Below are 20,968 nucleotides of genomic sequence, written 5' to 3'. Positions count from 1 at the left end.
GCTTTGCTCCAGCTTTTCCAGGGGTGGTCTCAGGTTCTGTGCTTCACCTCCTTCAGCCGATGGCGGGCAGGGTTTGGGAGCAGGCGGAGGGGCTCGCTTCCTTTGCTGCCCCACGCTCCCAGGCTAACGCAGCTCTGAGCACGGCGCCCCCCTTGCCAAACAGCGTGCGGCGCCTGCCCGGGGTCTGCATGGAGCCGCGCAAGGAGGCTCTTGGGGCTTTCTGGGACTGCCAGGTTTAGGGATTACAGCCATCCCCTGGGAAACTCAGCCTGGCTCGCGTCAGGGAAAAACTACCCAGCCTCGGCTCAATAGGCAGCGGGAAGCTGCTGGAAATCTGTGGCAAAGGTAGAGCTCTGGATCGTGTGAGTGGAACGATGCTGGCTGTTCATTTTGAAGCATTGCACAACCCGGTGGAACGGTGACCCCTGTGTGCCTAGCGGGCTGTTTTGTGTTTGAACGCAAAGGCTGCGAGAAATAACAGTAAATCTTGGCAGGTTTGCAAATCTTTAATATATTAAACAAAACATATCTGCCAGAAACGTTCTATTTATATAAAAATGCAAAAGACCCCTTTAAAGACATTTCTTTGGCATATTTTCCCCTCCCTCCCCCACGTATATTGCAGGAAGCTCTCTGTTGATATGTCATTTGCTTGTAATGTAAACAGACAAAAAAAAAAAGTGTAATTAATAATACAAAGCTTTTTATATAATACTGTCACAGTGCAGCAAGCGTATATAACAACTCAGCATCAGCAAGACCACGTAGGCTGCGTATTGACATAAGGATTTAAATTGTATTAAATACCAGGCACAATAAAACATGTTTTTAAGCAGGCGGTTGGTCAGAGAAGTGTGGCAGAACTGCAGCGAACCCAGCGGTAATCCAGCCCTGCAGGACGAAGGGGTCCAGCGAGAGAGGAGCTAGTTCTGAAGGGGAGAAAATTCTGCCAGTAAGTGCTTTTGACTCCACCACCTTCCGGATCCCGCGGTCCCCTTGCCCCTGGTGTACACGGAGGACTGGCCTGTGCGCCTCCTAAGCGCTTCTCAGTCCCTTGCTGATCCCTGTGACCCCGTGGGAGGTAGGCAAAGATCGTTAAACCCATCTGCACGCACAAAGACTGAGGCACAGGGAGGCTGCAGATGGCACAGGTCGCACGGCGACTGGGCTCAGCACCGTGCGGGTGCAGCACGGCCCCAGCTCAGCCCTGCGGTAAGGCTCTGCTGGTGCCCGCGCTGCGCTAAAGCAGGCGTGGGGGCTGCCGGCCTGGCTGCGGGGTAAACCGCCTCCTCTCCTTCTAGGACACCCGTAAGCAACCCCAGACGTGATGTGGGAACGCTCCTAGAGCCTCCTGCAGCAAGTACGGCTCTTCTGTTTGCATGCTAGGAAAGGGGGACTTGTTCTCAAATGGGGAAAAGTAAGTGCTCAGCCAAGTCCCGGCCCTTTGGACATCCCACGCCAGTGGTCCACAGGAAGGGCCCGACCACCACCGAAACATCTCCCTCACTAACCTCTCCCTGCCACCACCACGGGCATCGTTCTCCCGCCTCTCCCAGGAGCAGCCCCTGCCTCCGCAGCGCTCTTTCCTCCTGTCTTACACAGGACAGACTGCGAGGCCGTTAATTATGGGGCTGCTTGGGTTTTTTTTTTGGCTACGTAAGAGCAGAGCATGGTATCTTCCGAGTGTGCACAGCTGGGGTAAGGCTGAGGACCTGCTCTGGTGTCTGTGCCCAGGGTTGGGCTCTTTGGTTTGCTGGAGGCGACGGAGGAGCCGCGTTCGTCTGGCGGCCGGGCAGTGGTGCTGCTCCACCAGCCCCCACTTTGCACAGGTTACCCCTGGGAGGGGCTGGGGGCACTTCCTTGCAATGATTTTCACGTCTGGCATCCAAACTGTGCAGGTACTGCCTTTTCTTGGAACGGCGGCTTCTCTTACCTTGTGCTTGCTTTGAAATATGGCTTTCACTTTGGCAACTGAGTAACCCACAGGGCTAAATACTGTCTCTTAAGAACACACGGATAAAAAGGATTGCAGGTAAAAACATTTCCAACTGAGATGCTTCTAGCTGACTCGTTCGGAACAAAGCTCGCCTAGGCTGGGGCCGTGCAAGCGTCTGCAGGATGGCATCTTAAGTAAAGGGCCCCTGGCGTGGTCCCCTCGGCCCCGGTGGGAATATTGCAGTCGTGGCACGAGCGGACTATTGCCAAAACCCCCGGGGGCACGCTCGCCCCATGGAGAACACTGGTAGGTAACACGGAGGCACTCGCGTCAGTTACGGCTCTGTCTATACATATATACATTCAATAATATAGAAATTTGAAAAATAGACATTTGTTTCCTCTGTATATTATAAAATAGCATTTAGGGTCAGTCCGAAGTGACTTGCAGGAGCGATGAAGGCACGGCTGCCATTCAGGCTGCTGAAGAGCAACGCTTGCCTTTCACCTCGAGACCAGTGCTGCGGAAGGCCGGGGCCTCCCTGGGACGGACGGGCCCGGCGTCGCCCTCCGCCCGGCGGGCGAGCGAGAGCCGTGGGCCGCGCGCCCGGTCCCGCGTAGTGCACGTGGCGACGCTCGCAGCCCCGCGAGGACGCCCCCGGCAGCTCCGGCCGCGGTTCCCGGAGCCGCCCGAGGAGGAACGCGCTCCAGCGCCGCGGCCGTCGGGTCCTTCCCCTCCCTTACACCGTGGTTTCGCTCTTCCAGAGGCCGGTCCTCATCCCGGCCACGCTGTCGGCGCTGGCGAGGTTGACGTTGTACTTGCTGCCCTTGAGGCCGCCGTTGTGGCTGGCCACGTTGAGCGGGTAGGACCGCCGCTTCGCCTCCTTCTCCACGGCGCCGGCCTGCCGCAGGTTGTCCCTGCTGGCGCTCCTCCGCCGCGCCTCGGCGAAGTCGGGGGCCCGCCGCCCGCCGTCGCTGCCTTCCGACTGGCTCGGCGCCGTCTCCCCTTCCTGGGGGGCCGGGGGCCGCGGCCCCGCGCGGCCGACGTTCAGGGGGCTGTTCCTGCTGCTGTGGTAGCTCTCCGAGTGGCTGTTGTGGACGCTCCCGCTCTCGCTGGAGGGCTGCTCCGAGGAAGGGCCCCGCAGCATTTTCAAGCGGTGGTGCTTCCCTTCCCGGTACTGCTTAGTTCTGCCCTTGTGGTTCCTGCGCCCGTGGAGGTTGCTGGCGTGCCGGCCCGCCCCGCCGCTCTTGCCGTCAGGCTCCGGCTCCTCGCAGGAGGCCGGCCGGGCCTCGGCCTGGCTCTGGGCCGCGTGCAGGTTGGTGAGCTTGCAGCGGCCCGCGGCCGAGCCGGCACTGCTGGGCGAGGAGGACGACCCTGCGGAGCGGGCCGCCTCCGGGTCGCACCCGATGAAGACCTGCGAGCCGCCCAAGGCCGCCGCCGCGCCGGGGTGGACGTACGCCTGCATGGGCAGCGCGTCCCTGTAGGAGGGGCAGCAGGAGAACCAGGAGCTGAGCACGTCCCGGCGCCGCACGCAGTGGTGGACGAAGATGAAGAGCCCCAGCGCCACGGCCGTGACCCCGTAGAGGCAGCTGAAGATGACGTTCAGGTACCAGCGCTGGGACACGGCCACGGCCCCGAACGTCCACAGGGCGACGTACAAGGCGTGCGTGGTGACCAGCGCCCAGAGCTGCACTTTCAAGGAGTAGACGCCGTCCGCCTCGGGGCAGGAGGGCCCCGAGTTCAGCGTGACCGAGATGGACCCCGAGTCCGTCAGGAGGTCACCACCACCGCCCCCCAGCCTCGGCGGCGTCTCCAGCGGCTCGGGGACTTCTTTCTCGGGCGAAGGCCGGCACTGGAGGTTGAGCCCGGCGCAGAGGAAATACATCCAGGTGACGAGCAGAATGAAGGCCACGGGGACGTAGAAAGCGCCCAGGCTGGGCCGCCACACCAGCCAGCAGCTGTGAGGGAGAAAAAGGTTTTCCGTCAGCAGAGCTGTGGCCGTGCACCGCGGCACCTCGGTGCTCAGCACCCTCCTCGTGGTGGCTGCAGCCGTGCCCCGGGACCTGTCTCCACGTCTCAATAATTTTCCCAATAAATGGAGAGCCCCCAGGGAAGACCCCACCAACCCTTCCCAAACGTGCCCAGGTTCCCCGCGCCGCCGGCTCCCCTCGCCCAGCACGAGGGAGGAAGGCGGGGAGCGGCAGGCCACCTACTAGGGGTTGTTGTCGTGGTAGTTGTGGATGTTGACGGCTGCCGTGATGCCGCAGATGATGAGCGGGATGCCGCCGGCGATCAGGTAGAACCTGCGAGGGGAGGGAGGAGGTCACCGCACACCGGCACCGGGCATGGGGACGCGGGCTGGGCGGCGGCTTCTGGACAAACAGGAGCTGATCCTGCCCAGCCCGGGGGTCCCAGCAGGCGGTCGGGACAGGGGCAGGGGCAGCGCTGCTGCTGCTGCCCCGCAAGGCTGGGGCAAGGTGACATCGGTACCGTAGCATGGGCCGAGGGGCCGGCTGCGCCGCGTCCCCGTCCGGCTGCCGGGGCGCCCTCCAGGTCACCTCCTTGTACAGCACCCGGGCCTTCACCGCCATCCACAGCAGCGTGGACAGGGAGGAGTAGTGCAAAATGATGCCGACCTGCGGGACGAGGCGCTACGGTCGGCACAGGGAGGGGGGGGACGCTGCGGATGTGCCCGTGTCCCCCTGCGGTGAGCCCGTCGCGGAGGCACGTACCGCCTGGCAGACGATCAGGTAGCCGGTGAGGGTGATGCCCCCCGCGAACACGGCGGACGTCATGGCGATGTGGAAGCAGAGGTTAAGCAGCATGTGCCAGCACTTGCGCGTGATGTGGATGGTGCTGGAAGAGAGCAGAAGGGCAGCGGTGAGGCTGGAGAGGCTGTCTCCAGCGGGCTGGGCAGGCGCTGCTCACACCAGCAGGGAGCAGGGAGCCCCCCGCCCCGGCTGCCCACGCAGGCACGGCCCCGCCACTCGTGGCCGAGGCCGGCTCCAAACGCTCACCCGTGGTTGACGATGTAGGTGATGATGGTGGTGAAGAGGCAGAGCAGCAGCACGGCCGTGCAGGTGTACATGGCCGGGTGCAGCACCTCCACGGGGCCCCGCGCCTCGCTGGGGAAACCACTCAGCTCCTGCAGGGCGCCCCGCAGCCCGTCAGACCCCGCTCCGCGCGGCCCCGGCCCCAGCCCCCTTCTCCCCCACCTACCATGAGCACGGCCACGTTGCTGAGGTGCCGGCAGTGCAGGGAGGTGACGTTGGGCTCCCGGGCGGCCAGCTGGCAGCCCTCGGCGCTCCAGCCCCCCATGCCCCCCAGCACCTCGAAGTTCCAGTAGGCGGCCACGGGGTCCGCGCCCTCCCCGGGGTGCCGCAGCGACACGGCCACTGGCTCCGTCAGGTTTCCGACGCCGCAGCCGTCTGCGATGGGGGAGGAACGGAGTGAGCAGGACAAGAAGCACCAGACACCCCTCTGCCTGCACCCCAAGGGACGGACACTGGGGACCACCACGCGGGCACGTTGCCACCCCTCTGTTGTCACCACCTCCCCAGGAGGACCCCCTTCAGGAGCGCAGCCGCCCCCCAGAGATGGGTCTGCTCTGCAGGAGCAGCAGGGAAAGCACCCCAGGAGCCCCCATCCCAGCGACCCGCAGCCCCATTGACGCGCGGCCCTTACACGTCCCAGCGTAGATGACCGGCGTGGCCACGCTGCGGCGCTTGCCGTCGTCCGCCAGGCGCGAGGAGTTGCCGGTGCTGCAGAAGAGCTTCCCGTTGCGGAAGACCAGCAGCTGCAGCTTGCAGTCGGCCAGCGGGGCCGGCGGGATGGGGCTGGCGAAGAGGCTGGGCGGCAGCTGGATGGAGGCCAGGGCGATGCTGTTCTGCGGGGCGCACGGGCACCGGTGAGCACCGGCCAGCCCCTCCCGAGCCCCCCCTCCCCACCCCCAGCCCCCAGGTGACCCGTACCTTGATGTGGAAGCTGGTCAGGGAGACGTTGGGGCGCCCCGTGGTGCAGCGCAGCCGCAGCTGCTGGTCGGGCTGGGGCTCGGCCACCCGCTCGGCCGGGGGGCTGCGCCCGGCGGGACCCCCGTCCTGCCGCTGGAAAGCCACGCAGCTCAGCCCCACGTAGCTCTCGGGCTTCACCACGTACGCCTCGAAGGCGATGTTGCGTGAGTTCTGCCGGGCACAGGGCAGCCGTCAGCCCCGGCACGGGCAGAGACACCCCCCCCCCGGCACGGGCAGAGCCCCCTGCCCGCACTCCGGCCAGGCTCACCACCGCCATGTGCTGGGAGTTGCTGCTGAGCGTGTGCGCGGCGATCTTCTCCAGGGAGCGCACGATGCTGGTGCACGCCTTCTCCTCCTTCTGCGACATCCACAGGATGTGGTCGTCCACCAGCATGATGTTGCTGGCCATCTCCACGATCACGTCCGTGAGCTGCGAGGAGAGCGGGCGGCATCAGCCGCGGTTCGCTCCCGTTCAGCCATCCCCAGCAGCAAACACCCCAATTCACGCTTTTACCCCCCCCCCAAAAAAGCACCCAGCAGGGCTGGGGAAGGCAGGGGACAGGAGCGGCGTTACCTGCTTGATCTGGTCCACGTAGCCAATAAACTTCTCTATCATCTGGGCCACGTAGAGGACATCAACCATGTCCGAGAAGTTGGCAGCCTCGGCCGTGTAGACGCGCAGCTGGTGGGCCAGGGTCAGGGCGTTGGAGGCGTTGATGGGCATCTGCAGGGGGGGCGGGGGGACGGTCACCGGCTGTGCCCGACCCCTCCCTGGGCAAACACCGCGGGTCCGAGCCCCCGGCTCACCAGCACGAAGGTGTAGAGCACGCGGGTGATGTCGTTGGTGTAGAGGCAGTGGGAGTAGTCGCCCTCCTCCCAGCGCCCCGCGCGGTCGCAGCGCCGGGACGCCTGCTTCTCCGCCGCCGGGCCCCCGCTGGCCGGCCCCGAGGCGAAGGGGTACTGCAGGCACGACTGGTAGGCGGTGATGCCCGCCAAGGTGCGGGGCCACCTGGACACGCAGAGACACCGTGACTGCGGGGCGACGCTCCCCAGAAAGCTGCCGTCCCCCCTAATCCCAAATCCTGCTCGGCTCAGCACAGAAAAGGCGGGGGGGGGGGGGCACCGCTAATTTAAGCCACATTGACTGTACCAGTAATTTATATTCCGTAACGGCCCCGCTGAGGTTACGGCGGGCGCCCGGAGCCTTTCGTCTCGTGCCAGAGAAATTCCAACACCTCTGCTGCTGGAGCCGGGCTGCGCTGCCGGCACGGGAAGCCCTTCAAAGGCGCTCGCGCTCCCCGCGGCCGCTAATTGCTACCAGACGCCCGGTCACCTGCGGGCCCCCGCCCGCGGCGAGCCCCCTGCCCCGGCACGCACCGCACACAGGGGGACGAGGAGGCTCTGCGCTACACACAGCCCCGTCCCCCGTGGCCACGCTGCCGCCGGTCCCTACCTGAAGTCCCCGCGGTTGTTGGTGACCCGCTCGGCCGGGCAGTAGGACGCGGAGGTCTCCAGCACCACGATCTCCACCTTCTTGCTGACGTTGCCCTGGGAGGTGGAGACGGCGCACTCCCACTCGCCGTTGGCGGAGACGTGGATGTTGGAGAGGATGAGCTCGCTGCGGGCAGAGGGGACGTGCCACCCGTGTCCCACCCACGGCGCTCGGCACCCTCAAACCAGCGAGCCCCCCCCCCCCCCCCGGTGCCCCCATCCCCGTCCCGACCTGGTGATGAAGGTGCAGTCGTGGATGAGGCTCTCCTCCACGATGACGCCCGTGCGCTCGTCCTCCTCCACCGGCTCGCGGTTGTGGTACCAGCGGATCTGGGTGCTGTTGTCCAGGTAGGTGGCGGTGCACTGGAAGGGCAGCCGGTCGCCCTGGAAAACCACCTGGCGCAGCGACGGGATGAGGTGGTGGGTGTGCAGCTCCGGGGCGCCCGCTGCGGGGGGGACACAGGCGGCCGGGTGAGCCCCCCCCCCCAAGCCCCGGCCGCGCCGCCCGCCCGCGCCCCGGCCCCCGCTCACCGCAACGCAGCTGGCTGTCGCGCGCGCCGCGCAGCGGGACCGCGTGCACGTGCCGGGGGTAGACGCACAGCGTGCGGTCCGAGATCTGCGCCGAGCGGTTGCGGGCCCAGGGCAGCACCCAGCGCAGGTTGCAGTCGCACGTCAGGTACTCGGTGGCGAAGTCCCTGCAAGGGCCGGCGTCACGGGCGCCCCGGCTGGAGGCGGCGGCGGCGGCGCGGCCGTGCACGCGGCAGGAGGAGGGGATGCTCCCTGCGCTCGCGGCCGGTGCTGGGTGTGCACCTGGGCACGGGGACGGATGTGGTGGCACGGGCTGCGTACTCACACGACTTTCAGCGAGGGGAGCTCGTCGAAGACACCGGGCGGGAGGCTGGAGAAAATGTTCCCTGACATGTTGCTGCAAGACAGGAAAGGAAGGTGGCGTGGAGGGCACCAGGACTCCATGGACACCTCTGGAAACCCAGGCCCCTCGCCATGGGCTGAGGCTCCTGGTGTCACCCACTGCTCCAGGTGGGGCTCTGGGCTGTGCCCCAGACACCGGGAGGGGACCCAGGAGTCTGAGCCCCCTGCCACAGCCCGCTGACACGGGGCCCCCATCGCCCGATGCCCAGCGCAGAGGGCACGGTGGCTTTCGGCTGGCACTCGGTGGCCTCTCAGAGAGCGAGGAACGGGGCTGGCCGGGAGCCCCAGGGTGCCACTTACAGCCGCAGGAGGCTGGAGAGCCCCTGGAAGACGCTGGCGCTCAGGCAGCCGATGCGGTTGTTGGAGAGGTCCCTGCAAGGCAAGCGGAGGGGACATCAGCGCTGGGGACACCCCGCTGCCCCCGGCCCCCCTGGGCAGCCCTCGCAGGCACTTACAGGCGCTTGAGCTCGGGGAGGCCGAGGAAGGCGCCGGGCTGCACCGTGCTGATCAGGTTGTTCTTGAGGTCCCTGCGGGGAGACGGGCACAGGCCTCAGGGCGCGTGGCTGGGGGGGACCTGTGCCATCATCCTGCCCCATCCCCGCGCAGCTCTGTGGGGTGTGAGCACGTCCCGTTCCTCCAGCAGCGCTCGCCAAACCCCTCCTCTTCCTCCTGCCCGCCTGGCCTCGCGCCCGGCACAGCCCCGGCTCCCGCCAGCAGCCTCCGGAGCGGCCCCGCAGCTCCGCTCCCGGCCGGGAGCCACGGCCAGGAGGAAAGTGTCGCTGGGTTCGCATTACAAGGGAATTACCGCCCGGAGAACACGGCCACGCGAGCTGCCGGCACGGCCACGCTGCTGTCACCCCACCACGGCCACGCTGCTGCTGCCGCCACCCTCCCGGAGCAGAGAGGGGCTCCTCGGGGGGACGCAGCGGAGCCCCACACGCCCCACGGCCGCCGTCCCCTCCCGCAGAGCTGTCTCCGGAGCAGCCTTATCCCGGGCGCGTTATCGCCCGCACGCGGGATGAGCGCACGCCGCACTGTCTGCACGGCCTCACCCGGGCTCCGCAGCCCCGAGGAAGCTCGTTTGGGTCGTGGGCCTGATTGGAGGCGTGCGTCTGATCAGACACGTTCCAGGCGTGCGCCGGCACGGGGCGGCTGCCCCCGCGGCGGGGACCCAGCGGTGGGGTGGCACGCTCAGCCGCGGCACCCCCAGCCTGGCATGAACAAAGCGTCCCACCGGCGTGCGGGGACGTCGGCCCAGCTCCGACTGGCTGCAGGATGGGTGCCAGGGGAGTGTAAGGGGTGTGCAGGAGCATGCGAGAGGAGTTCAGGGGCGTGCAGGGCGGCTCAGGTGAGGCAGGTGCTGAAGGAACAGCTCCCCTCACCTGCACCGCCGCCCGCGCCCGTCCCCAAACACGCCCCAGCCGCCCGACCCCAGGACACCGGCCCCACACAGCCAGCCAGGCACAGCCCGCAGCAGCAGGGGGGACGCAGCAGGCCGGCCCCAAACACTGCCAAAATGAAGCAGCCCCAGCTCTGGCCAGCACGCAGCCGGGGCCCCCCCCCGGTGAGGGACGGCACCCAGCAGGGACCGGGGCTTGCAGCCGGCCCGTCAGGGAGCCCTCCTCGCTTCATCCCCGCTGGCCAGGCCCTGGGCTGCTGCTGCAGATTTGCGATAATCTGCAAATCCTCTCCCCGCACCGCGTTTGTTTGCCTTGGCATTTCCGCTGGTCCTGAGCCCCTTCCTCCCCCTGCCCGGCACGGAGACGGGCTGAAGGCGCGAGAGCTGGGAGCGGCACCACGCGTGCACCGGGCCCCCATCGCCGTGTGTGCGCCAGGACCCCCACTGCTGTGTGAGCACGGGGCTGAGCCCGCAGCTGCACAGGCGGCACAGCACAGAGGGCTGCTCGCAGCCCCGTGCGGACGGACGGACGGACAGACTCCCTCCCCACAGCACCGACACCCCGGGAATCCCCCCGGGCCCACGGCCCCGTGCTCGCGGCACCAAGCAGAGCTGGGTCCTGTTTCTCCTCCCCGCGTGCCGCGTCTGTGCAGCACCTTAGGATTTCTTGGACCTTTCCCGGTGCTTTCATGCGCGGGATGTTAATAGCAGCTTTCAGCCGTGCTCCCCAGCCGCTGTTTACAGAGCACGGGACTGATTTACCCTGAAAGCCACTTTGCTCCTGGGCGCCCCTCGCTCCAGAGCCGCTCAGCGCAGGAGAGGGGCTCGCCCCCAGCAGCGCCCACCTCTCCTGGCTGCCTTCCCCCCGGGGCCGCCGTCGCCGTGGTGGCTGCTGTCACCCGGCCGAGCTCGGGGCCACCCCAAAAGCCGCAGCCCGGGATGGGGCAGGCAAGGGACCCATCCTGGCCCAGCCCCAAGCCCTGCGCGGGGAAAGCAGCGGCCCCGGCGTGGGGCAGGGCGCTCCCAAGCGGGGCTGCGCTAATGAGGGCGGCCCCGGCTGCATACCGGCCCCGCTCGCCCTCATTAATCTCATTAGGCCGTTACACATCAGCGGAGATGCCGAGCTGCCAGCCCCGAGGGGCGCTGCCCGTGGGGCTCCCCTGCACGCCGCGGAGGCGGCTCGGGGACCCTGGGAACAGCTCGGCCCCGACGGCCGCATCGCACCAGGTCCCAGCAGCGGGCACGGGGCCCCGGAGCCCCAGGAGCAAAGTGGGGGGGGGGGGCCCTGGAGCCCCCACCACGTCCCCGCCGTGCCAGCGCAGCCCCTCCACGGGGCACGTCTGTGCCGCGGCCCCGCACCGACCCGATGAGAACAATTAGGGCTGCTGTCGGGGGCAATCAGGCGAGGCGCGGCGTGACGCTGGCCGGCCCGAGGGACGGGGGGAGCGCGGCCCTCGGCCAACCCACCCCGCTCCGAGCAGGGTTTGGTGCAGCGGAGGCGAGGGGAGGTTACACCGGGCTGGCTGCTTGCTCGGGGCTCCCGGAGCACGGAGGTGTTGAGGAGCCCTCCGGTGCCCAGGGGCTGCAGAACTGGGGTCCCCGCGGGGAGCTGCCCCCGGCCCTGCCACGTCCCCTCCCGGGGCGCACCGTGCCCGCAGCGGCCTGGGCTGCTCCCTGCCCGCGCACGTTAATCCGCCCGTTAATGAGAGCTCGGTGCCAGGAGGAGGGAGGGAGGGAGGGAGGAAGGATGTGACCCCACGCTTCGAACCACAGCGGGGGGGGGGACTCGGCTGTGGGGGATTACAGGGACTCAGGCAGGGAAACGTGGGTCCCCAAACCAACTGCTTCGGACTAAGCCCCAGAACAGCGCCGTGGGGATTTCCGTGGCTTTAAAAATCCCGTATGGGCCCCAGCACCAGGCACCACGCACGCACCCTAACGCAACCCAAAGGCACAGCTCACCCCAGTGCCACGCATCGTGCCCCCGCGCCCTGGCGAAGCAGCTGGGCTCTGCTGCTGGCCGGGGCAGGTGCACGCCGTGTAACTCGAACAAGATTCACGTTAATAAATGCTTCCTTGTTCAGGCTAACGAGATCCAGGCTGTGCTAGTCCCTGGGGAGCTGCCGCCGCCCCGGCGAGACCCTCGGGTGGCTCCCCAAAGGAGCCGCACGGGGAGGGGGATGTCCCTGGCACCGCGTGCTGTAGGGCACATCCCCAGGGATGACGGGGGCACGATGCCCCGCAGGGACCCGGCAGCGGGGCCACCACCCTCCCGTGAAGGGACAGGGACCCTTGAGCTGTCCCCAGAGCAGGAGCCCCCCCCAGGCCCCGGGGCCACCCCAGCCCCGTGGGCCCCATTTGGCTCGGGAATGCGCGAGCCCCTCGACGGGCCGCTGCGGGGAACAAAACGCCCTCAGTGCGCCCGTCCCTTCTGCATACCTACAGATCAAATCCATATGGGGGCCATAAATCTCCCCTTATTACGTCTCCCACCATAGAGATGCCTTTCATGGAGAGATAAGAAAGTTGACTTTGTTCGGGGGGACAATGTCGCTTTTCATACCGGCCCCCACAGAGCGTGCCCCCCCCCCCCCACGGTGCCTCCCGCCCCGACGCAGCTCCCAGGGACCCGGGGACGCCCGCGGGTGCCGGTGGCAAACCCAGCGCCCGGGGGGGCAGCGCCCGGCCCCACCGGAGCACCCCGGGAGCGTCCCGCAGCGATTTTGGGAGCGTGGCCCAAGCTGCGCTGCTGGCACCAGGCTCCCGCCCGCCCTCGGCCGCCCCCCCCGTCCTGCCCCAGCCCCCCGGGCACTCACAGCTTCTCCAGAGCCCGCAGCCCGAAGAAGGAGCCGTTCTCCAGCACCGTGATCTTGTTGTTGCTCAAGAGCCTGTGGGGAAGAGAGCACAGGGAGGGGGACAGGGACGGTGCCGTTATTCGACCTGCCACAGAGCCGCCGCGCGTGCCGAGCGCCCGCGGGTTGGGGGGGGGAGCGGGAAAAAATGGACCCATGGTAAGGTGGTGGTGACTCGGGGACAGGTTTTTAGGGCCAGCTGGTGGCACAACAGCCCTGCACCCTCGTGGGGACACCGTGCCGTGGTCTGCGTCATGGTGGCACCGGGCTGGAGGTCCCCAGGGCCGTGCTGGCTCTTGCCGCTTCGCTCCCATCACCTGCCTGGCCTCCTGCGCATGGACCTGCACATGGGGGTGATCCCCCCAAAACCTGCACCGAGGGCCTGCAGGGGACCCCCTGGGGCTCCCCCAGCTCTTCCCCACGAGCAGTCGGAGCTCACTGAGGTGCTCGGATGGCGCCGGGCACCCCCGACCCCGCTGCCCCGCGCCTCGCTCCCCGCCAGCCCCGCGGCGCGCACCGGTGAGAGGCAGAGGGAGAAAAACGCGGCGGGGAGGGCGCCCTGGACACGGCGTCCGGGGGAGAGGACCAGGAAAAAGGGCTCATTGACGGCCGCGCCGGGGCTGTTTACACACGGGCGGTTTCTGCAGCGGGGCTGAATGGCGGCTGTGTGCTGCGGGCAGGCCTGGCCCCGCGCTCCGGCCGCCCTCCTCCGAAAACCCAGCGAGCGGGCGGACGCCGGCATCCGGGTTTCCCTGGCCCCGTTCCCACGTTGTGGCCAGGACCCTGAGGCTCCCCAGCTCCCGGGGGGCCGTGGATGAACCCCCCCCACGGGCTCTGCCCCCGTCCCACTCCCTGCCCGGCAGCGCACGGCGGGATGGGGCCGCATCCTGCGCTAACGAGGAGCTGCCACCGGGCACCGCCATGTCCGCAGGGCCCTGTGACCCTGCCGGCCGTGGGGAGAGGAAGCGTCCGGCCGTCCTGGGCCACCAAATTGCTTCCACGCGTGGCAGCGATGGGGCCACATCTCACCATCTCCTCCCCAGCACTGCAGCCCCAAGCACCCACGCGGTGCCCAGCCCCGTGCCCCTGTGCCCAGCTCCCCCCAGCAGAGCCCCTGCAGCAGCCGCCAGCACTGGTTCCAGTCCACACCAGTAGCCCCAGAAAACCGGCCAGATGGGCTGGCAGAGGGACCAGCAGCACCGCTCCCGGGGCACGGCGCGCCGCAGCCCCTCGCCACAGCGTCAGCCGGAGGCTGTTGCTCAGGGACGGGCTGGCCCCAGCGGCTCCAGAAGGTTTTAATTCCAGCAGTAGCGGATTTCACAACCCAGCAAAGCCTCCGCGGGCTGTGCGCATGGGGACGTCTCGGGGGCTGCCCGATAAAGCAGGGATGGGGCAGCAGAAATCCCCCGCTCAGGACCAGCCCTGCTGAAACACACTGTGCGTGCACCAGCACCCCGGGGCTCAGGTCCCCTCTGCCGCGTGCTCCACGTCCCGAGGGCGCAGCTTTAGCCAGGGGTTACAACCAGGGCTGAAGCACGGGGAGCAGGAGGACGGGTGCCTGCACAGGGGGAGCTCAGCACCGCTGGGAACACAGCCCCAGGCAGGACCCGAGCCCACCCGGGCCAACGCAGTCCCCCGGAGAGAGCCCCCGCGCCAGGAGATGCTCGCTTTGTTCTCCGGACCCCTGGGACCTTCGAGGCTTCTGCCATAAAAACAAAACTCCCCTCCTTAAAAGGCGAGGCGCAGGCAGGCCAAGATGAAATCAGCATCCTGTGTGATCTGCAGCCAGGCTGCGGGCCGGCCGCGCTCACGGCCGGGAAGGCAGAGGTGGGGCGGGGGCGCCCTCCCCTCGCCCACCAGGCTCTGCCCGGTGGAGCGAGCGCATTTGGGGACCCCCCACCCTTCAGCTGGGTTCCCTGGGCATGAAACACATCCACCAGCACCTATGCGTGAGACCAGAGTCACGGAGCAGAAGAGTCCCCAAAACGCAGCCGATGAGTAACGGGGGGACGTGGGCACGGCACGGTGATCTCCCCGCGCCGCGGGCACTCGCCCCCTGCCCTCACGAGACCCCTGACACCTGCTCGGAGCCGGGGCTGCCACAGAAGCAGCGAGCCTCAGCTCTCCCACGATGAAGGGAAACCGCTAAAACGAGCCCAAACCCCTCCCCAAAACCCAGGGGTCCAAACACAAACACCAGGCTGGGCGCGCTGCTGCTGGGCGCATTGTCCTCGCTTCGTGAAGGAAACGAGGCCCTCGACCAAACTGAATATTTGGCGCATGAAATTTGCAATTATAATAACGATTTGATTGAAAACTTGCTTCCTGAGGAAAATTTTCCGGCTAGCCACCCTCGTTCTTGTTTTCCCTGTCCCGCAGAAGCCAGCCCAGTCGTGCTGCCCCGCTACAACCGACATCCGCAAACGTGCTTTTATTTTGCTTTCACTGATTTTTGCAGATATTGTGCTCTGCGACGGTTTGGTTTTGCTCAGGGAGCCCCACCAGGCTCCAGGGCACCCCGTGGCCCCCATGTTTGCGGTGACACAGCAGCGTGCGGGGGTCCCCGCAGCACCCGGTGGCACCACATTAACCGAGACCCCCCCCGGACGCGATGGGACGAAGGCGCACGAGGCCGGCAGGAGGGTGCCGGGCCGAGGGCTATTTCAGGGTTTCCGCTGCTGTCTGGAGGCAGGACGCGGAGTGCTACAGATGTTCCTGGGTTTGTTTGGCTGCAAGAAATTCCCCTCCTTATTCCAGCGAGGGGAGGAGGCGGCGGGAGGGCGAAGCAGCGGGTGACCCGTTGGAGCGCTCGCCCTGCGGCTGACGGCACCGGGGGGGGGGGCCCAGCCCTGGCACGGGATTTGGGGCAATCCCCCTGCCCCGCGGCCGATGCTCGCCGAGTTCCTCGTGGCCAGTGGCGCAGGGGGGACGCGGTCCCCCCATGTCCCAGCTGTCTGCGGGGCTTGGCAGGCCATGAAAGCACAGCTTTGCTCCTCAAGAGCTTTGCGTTGGCTCCAGCCCAGGCTGGGACTCTTCACCTCCGAGCAGGGCGCGCAGGCAGACGCCGAGGCAGGAGACACCCCGAAACCTGGGCTTAAACAGCTCTGAGCGCACCGCAGCCACGTGCCCAGCACAGGAGCGACGCAAAGCACCGGGCACATCGTGCTCACACAAAAACCTTAAGGCCCTCGCGCCTCTCCAGCATCCTCCTGCCCCAAAGGCTGCAGTCCCCATCCCTCCGCGGCAGCACCAGTGGCTCCGCAGCTGAATGGCTGCATCGTGCCCCGAAACACACCACCGACGTGGGACGACCCCACACCGACGTGGGACGACCCCACACCGATGTGGGACACCCTGCCAAGGGGCACAATAATCGGCTAATTGAGCGGCGGCTGGAAAAGCCCCCTGGACAATGCAGGGATTACAAACCGGGGCGTGGAGTCAAACGCAAAGAGCAGGGAGGGGGCGGCGGGGTCCCACTGGGGAGCACCCTCCCACCCCCAGGGGGCTCAGCCTCCGCCTGGGGTCCCGCATCCTGTCCCCAGCCCGCTGGGTGTTGGGGGCACCCAGAGCCCGCAGGCGCGGCGATGGAGGAAGCCCTCTTCCTTCTTCCTTCTTTTTTTTTTTTTTTTCTCCCCCCCTCATCTCAAAAAGAGGAGCCAAAAGCGAAAAAAACAAGATTGTTTTTTCAAGCGTGCTGGAATCCACTTGGATAAATAATGGCTCCAGAAACTGGGCTGCTGAAACAATAAACTTCCTATGTACCCAACCAAAAAAGGAGGCAGGAGACGTCGCTCCCCGCGGCCGGGCGCGCAGCAGAGAGGGAAACGCGAGCGGCGCGGAGGTTAATAACGGGGTGACGGCCGTGGGGGCGGGGAGGGCCAGCTATGCTTTGCTCTCCGAGTGCATTAATTTAAAGCATATGCTCGCAGCAGATACGGCGGAGGCTGTGCCCTGCGCAGAGCTCGGCGTTCGCAGGGATTTCAGGAGGAGCGGAGCGGGGGCCCCCGGCCGGCGAGGTGCTCTTCCCTCCCTGCAACGTCACGCCGGGCTATTTCGGACGGTGAAAATTATTGTCCCAACCCTCGGCTTTTGTTAGCGCAGGAAAAATAAGCCCCAGAGGGTGAAGCAGCCAGAGCTGGAGCGGTGTGAGTGCGGCCTGCGGGGCGGGGGGCACACGGGGAGGGCGAGAGCCTGCACTGAGCCCCCCGAAGCAGCCCGACGCGCTCCGGCGAGGGGCAGCTCCCTCCAACCTCCCTGCTCGCAGCCATGGGAGCATCTGCGCCTCCGCGGTTCACGTCTCCAAGCCCTCTCCACATTGCAAATGCCAGAAGCCTCCCTCTTTTTCTTTTTTTTTTCCTTTTTTTTTTTTTTCTTTCCCCCTCCCAGTGAATCAAGGCTGCAGCAGAGCCTGGACTCGCCGGCAGCGGCAGGGCTGGGATGCTGCGAGGCGCTGGGCAGCTCCCCTCGCCGTCACCTGCACGGACACCGTGGGGTCCCCCAGGCCCCCACCGCTTCAAGGAGGGCAACAAAAATTTGGGGGGGAGGAAGGAAGAAAAAAAAACCAAAAAACCTGCCCAATAAATATCGAATAAACGGCTGAAAAAGGTTTCAGAAAGAAACCATCTGCGGGGCTCAGGACAAACAGGCCTTGGAGAGGGGAGTTCAAGTAGAACTGGAAATTGGTCGTAAGTCAAAGCCCTCTATTCCCTGCAGACAATCTGTAATTTAGTGCAATCAAGCTGTGCACATAAATGAGGCCTGTGCTGGGATTCCACATCTGGAAGAGGTTTGGGCTCCTGCCCGTGTGACAGCGGGGCTGGCCGTGGCCAGGGCGGCTATCTGGGCCTGGGGAGGGACGCGGCGCTCTTTCCATGAGGCTATTAGCACGGGGTCAGCCGGGGGGAGGGCGTTAAACCTCGTTAGTGCACGTCTGCACAGCCCCAGCCCCTCGCTGCCACACCGCAGGGACGTCCGGGGCTGCAGGGCATGATGTGCGGCCACCGCAGCGCCCCGGGATGCCAAATGCCCCGGCCCCAAATTGGGGGCCCCGACGGAGCGGGATGCGCAGGGAGCACCACGACGGGATGGAGGCAGGTCCGAGGCCGGCACAGCCGCACGCAGCTCCGCGGGCACCAAGTCACAAAGGGGACGAGCTGGGGAGGTCGGCGCCGTTCCCTCCTCCCCGGGTGGCAGAGCACACGCACGTTTGCTCAGGTTGCACGGGGGCGTCAGGACGAGGAACATCCCGCCTGCTGAACCCCACACGTGTTCCCGGGGAGCACCGGAGCAAAGCAGCAGCCCGGCCACGAGGGAGGCCTCTTCCCTGCAACGGCGTGGGCAGGGGGCTCCGTACCTGCAGCATCCCATCCCCGAGGTGTTTCTTGGTAAGACTGCAGACCTGTGGGGCGCTGCCTGCTGACGTTTAGGCAAGAAGCGCAGCGTCCTGTCTTGTTAGGCACCCACAGCTGCGATGGATGAGGGCGGCTGGTGCCCAGCACCCTGCTCCCAGGCCAGTGCAGCCCCTGGGGCACCCAGGCAGGGCTCCTGCCACCACGGCTGCCCCACACGGAGTTAATTCTCCAGCCCAGCATCTCTGGTTTTACCTCCCTGCAAAGCAGACACCCCCACGAGGGGCCGAGGGAAGGGACAAGGAGCGGTGACTGCAAAACAGCCACGTCCCCAACCAGGGCAGCACAGGAGAGGCCGGAGCGGGAGCGAAACCATCAGCGGAGCCGTGGCCGTGCCCAGCGCCCCCCGCCCCGTGCTGGCCGCGCTGCCAGCCAGCGCTTCTCGGTCACAGGGGGGTAAATCAGCAGCAGCTGCCGCTGAGGCAGCCTTGGATTCCTCAGGGCAGGCCTAATAATCAAAGATAAATAAAGAAGTAAACCGAGAGTGTGGGAAAAAAAACAAAAGCGAGGCAGAGCGAGAGATGCGTGGCGCAGACCTCCTCCCGCCGGGAACGTCCTCCTCTCGCGCGCGGAATTAGCGCCGCTCATTAGCGCGGACGCATTGCTGCTTCCAGGCCGGACCGGATGAAGCCTGGAGCCGGGGCTGTTCTGGAGCGTTACCCTGCACCGAACACGCCGGGGTGTGCTGCCCGTGGCTGGGGCAGCGCCGACGCCGAGCATCCCCGGGGCGCGCGGGAGCCCTGCTCAGAGCCGGGGTCGCAGGAGGCGGCTGTCCCCGGCAGGACGTCCCCGAGGCGCGTGCAGCCCGGGCCACGCCGCCTCCTCCTCTCCTGCCCGCACCCCAGTGGCTCCAGGAGACACTCGCGAACCCGGAGCCTCTGGTTTTGATTGTCCCATCTGGAAAGGGTTTAGAATAAATCATGTTTACTGCGAGAGAGCAGAGCCCAGGGTCACCACATATTTGTAGGTTTCTGCCTACGCCTGTAGGTTTCATGTCACGTTTTAGTGGGATCGTGTAATGCCCTAATGCTGCTGCACGGTCACCCCAGCCCCGTGACCGCCCTCCTGGCACGGCGCCTCCAAAAATCCCCTTCCCTCTCGGCCCCAACGCCGCAGGGTGCAGCCTGCAGCGCCCACCGGGAGCCACGCCAGGCACTGGACTCGCGCTGGGCAGTGCCATCGCGTTCGCTCCCGCTGAAGAAAGCCCAAGAGCAGGCACCGAGGCAGACACTTTTCCCAAACACGGGCTGGCAAAGGGCTCTGAAGTGCCCACAGGTATTTCCAATAGGCCGACACGTCAGAGGGCCCTAGGGAGAGAGAAATGCAGAGCAGAGCCAGCGCGAGAGAGAGCACGAGCACGGAGCCCAGCCTCCACGCGCCCCTGCAGCCTCCCAGCACGAAGGCGAGGCCCTGCACGAACGTCACTCCCGCCGCTTCGGGATGCCTCACGCTTTTATTACGACTGTTGTGTTTCAGAGCACGCTCACGGTGCCCGCACGGCACAGCCGCGTTTCACAACCACGCTGCACGTGCGCTGCGGTGGGTCACCATCACGGCCCCCCGACGGTCACAAAACGAACATCGCCGCCCCAAAGCGAAGCCTCTCCAGTGGCACACGTGGGACCAGGAGCCTCCTTCAAACCGGGAGCGCCCGGCTCTGATGGGACAAAAACGTGGCCAAAGGGGTGCGATGGCGGACAGGACCACGAGCACCGCAGCTCCCGGCCCCGAGCTCACCACACCGCAGCGCTCCCCAGACCCTGCCGAGGGGCAGGAGGTGGCAGCCGGAGCCCCGGCTCCCCCAGGGACAAGGCTCTGGGCAAAAGCGACGTCCCCCTCTGCAGCGGCTGTGCCGTCCCTGCCCTCCAAGCCAGATTTTAATTCAAACATCTCCTCTGGAGTTATAAATAAACACCGTGACCCGCCGCCGCAGCGAGGAGGCGCGCAGGCTGCCAGCGCCTGCCCAGAGCCCCAAAGCTCCCCGCGCTGAGTTTTTAGGAAGCAGGCGACGGCTGCAGACCCCTGCACAAAGCCAGAGCCCCCTCGCTGCTTCTCAGCAAACGTTTCCAGCAAAAGCAGCCGCTTTCAAACAACAACATCCTCCCCCGGAGCTCGAAGCAGCCAGCGCTGCGCAGGGGAGCGGCGGGAGCCCCCCGCCCGGCCCGGCTCCCCTCGGAGCTCGCGGTGCCGCGAGCCCGGGGCTACCCGGGGCAGGAAAAAGGGCTTCTGTCGGGGCACATCTGGGCAAGGAGGGCAGCAGGGAGGCAGCAGGGAGGCAGAGGAGGAGGGCAGGAGGGCAGCAGGGCAGCAGCGCAGCGCGGCGCCGCGGGGCGAGGGTGGGCGCACGAGGGGGCGGACGCGGCCGGGACTCGGGGGGTGGGGGGCCACGGGCACCCCACGGCTCGGGGTGCCCCCGCGCCTGGCCCCCGCTCCGCTCCCTTCGCCCCCCTCCTCCTCCTCTTCTTCCTTCCCCCCCAGCATCCGCCCGGCGGCACCGGGCGGGGCAGCTCCGGGGGTCGCTCCGGGGGTCCCCCCCTTCTCCCCCCCCCCCGCGGGGATCCGGCGCCCCTTTTCCCCCCGGTACTCACAGCGTGGCGGTGCCGTCGGGCAGCAGCCGCGGCTCGGGCGGCGCCGGGAGCCCCCCTCCGCTGCACAGCACCCGGCGGCGGGGCGCGGGGGGGCCGCTCGCCTTGTGCCGCTCCGCCGCGCACTTGCAGCCCAGGCTCTGCACCGGGCAGCCCCGCGACGCCGCCGCCGGCCCCCCCCCGCCCGCCGCCAGCAGCAGCAGCAGCAGCGCCAGCGCCGCCGCCGCCGCCCCCCGCCACCGGCCCCGCATGGCCCCGGCACCGGGCACCGGGCTCCGGGCTCCGGTTCCGCGCCCGCCGCCGCCGCCGCCCCGCTCCCCGGGGCGGCTCCGGCGGCGCCTCCCCCGCTCGCCG

At 67.0% G+C, this 20,968-nt stretch overlaps 1 protein-coding gene across 2 annotated transcripts; it reads right to left on the bottom strand.

The window, feature by feature from the left end:
* Positions 1-487: 487 nt before the first annotated feature.
* ADGRA2 (adhesion G protein-coupled receptor A2) lies at positions 488-20,920 on the bottom strand. Of its 2 annotated transcripts, none has more exons than XM_080568239.1 (19): positions 20,618-20,920; positions 12,583-12,654; positions 8,823-8,894; positions 8,668-8,739; positions 8,291-8,362; positions 7,969-8,132; positions 7,670-7,883; positions 7,400-7,564; positions 6,754-6,955; positions 6,521-6,670; positions 6,215-6,376; positions 5,908-6,117; positions 5,621-5,795; positions 5,156-5,364; positions 4,954-5,081; positions 4,669-4,792; positions 4,427-4,572; positions 4,150-4,239; positions 488-3,894 (listed from the first exon to the last, which is right to left on the bottom strand). In XM_080568239.1, the coding sequence occupies exons 1-19, from the start codon at positions 20,863-20,865 to the stop codon at positions 2,676-2,678; spliced, it is 3,894 nt and encodes a 1,297-aa protein (XP_080424365.1). In that variant the 5' UTR covers positions 20,866-20,920; the 3' UTR covers positions 488-2,675. The 2 variants fall into 2 exon arrangements, with proteins under 2 accessions (XP_080424365.1, XP_080424364.1); XM_080568238.1 differs by having other exon boundaries at positions 5,621-5,822; positions 20,618-20,918.
* Positions 20,921-20,968: the final 48 nt, after the last annotated feature.

The sequence above is a fragment of the Anser brachyrhynchus genome (genome assembly GCF_964034855.1).
Source record: "Anser brachyrhynchus genome assembly, chromosome: 26".
Classification (NCBI taxonomy): Eukaryota; Metazoa; Chordata; class Aves; order Anseriformes; family Anatidae; genus Anser; species Anser brachyrhynchus.
This window is presented reverse-complemented; position numbering and strand designations above follow the sequence as displayed.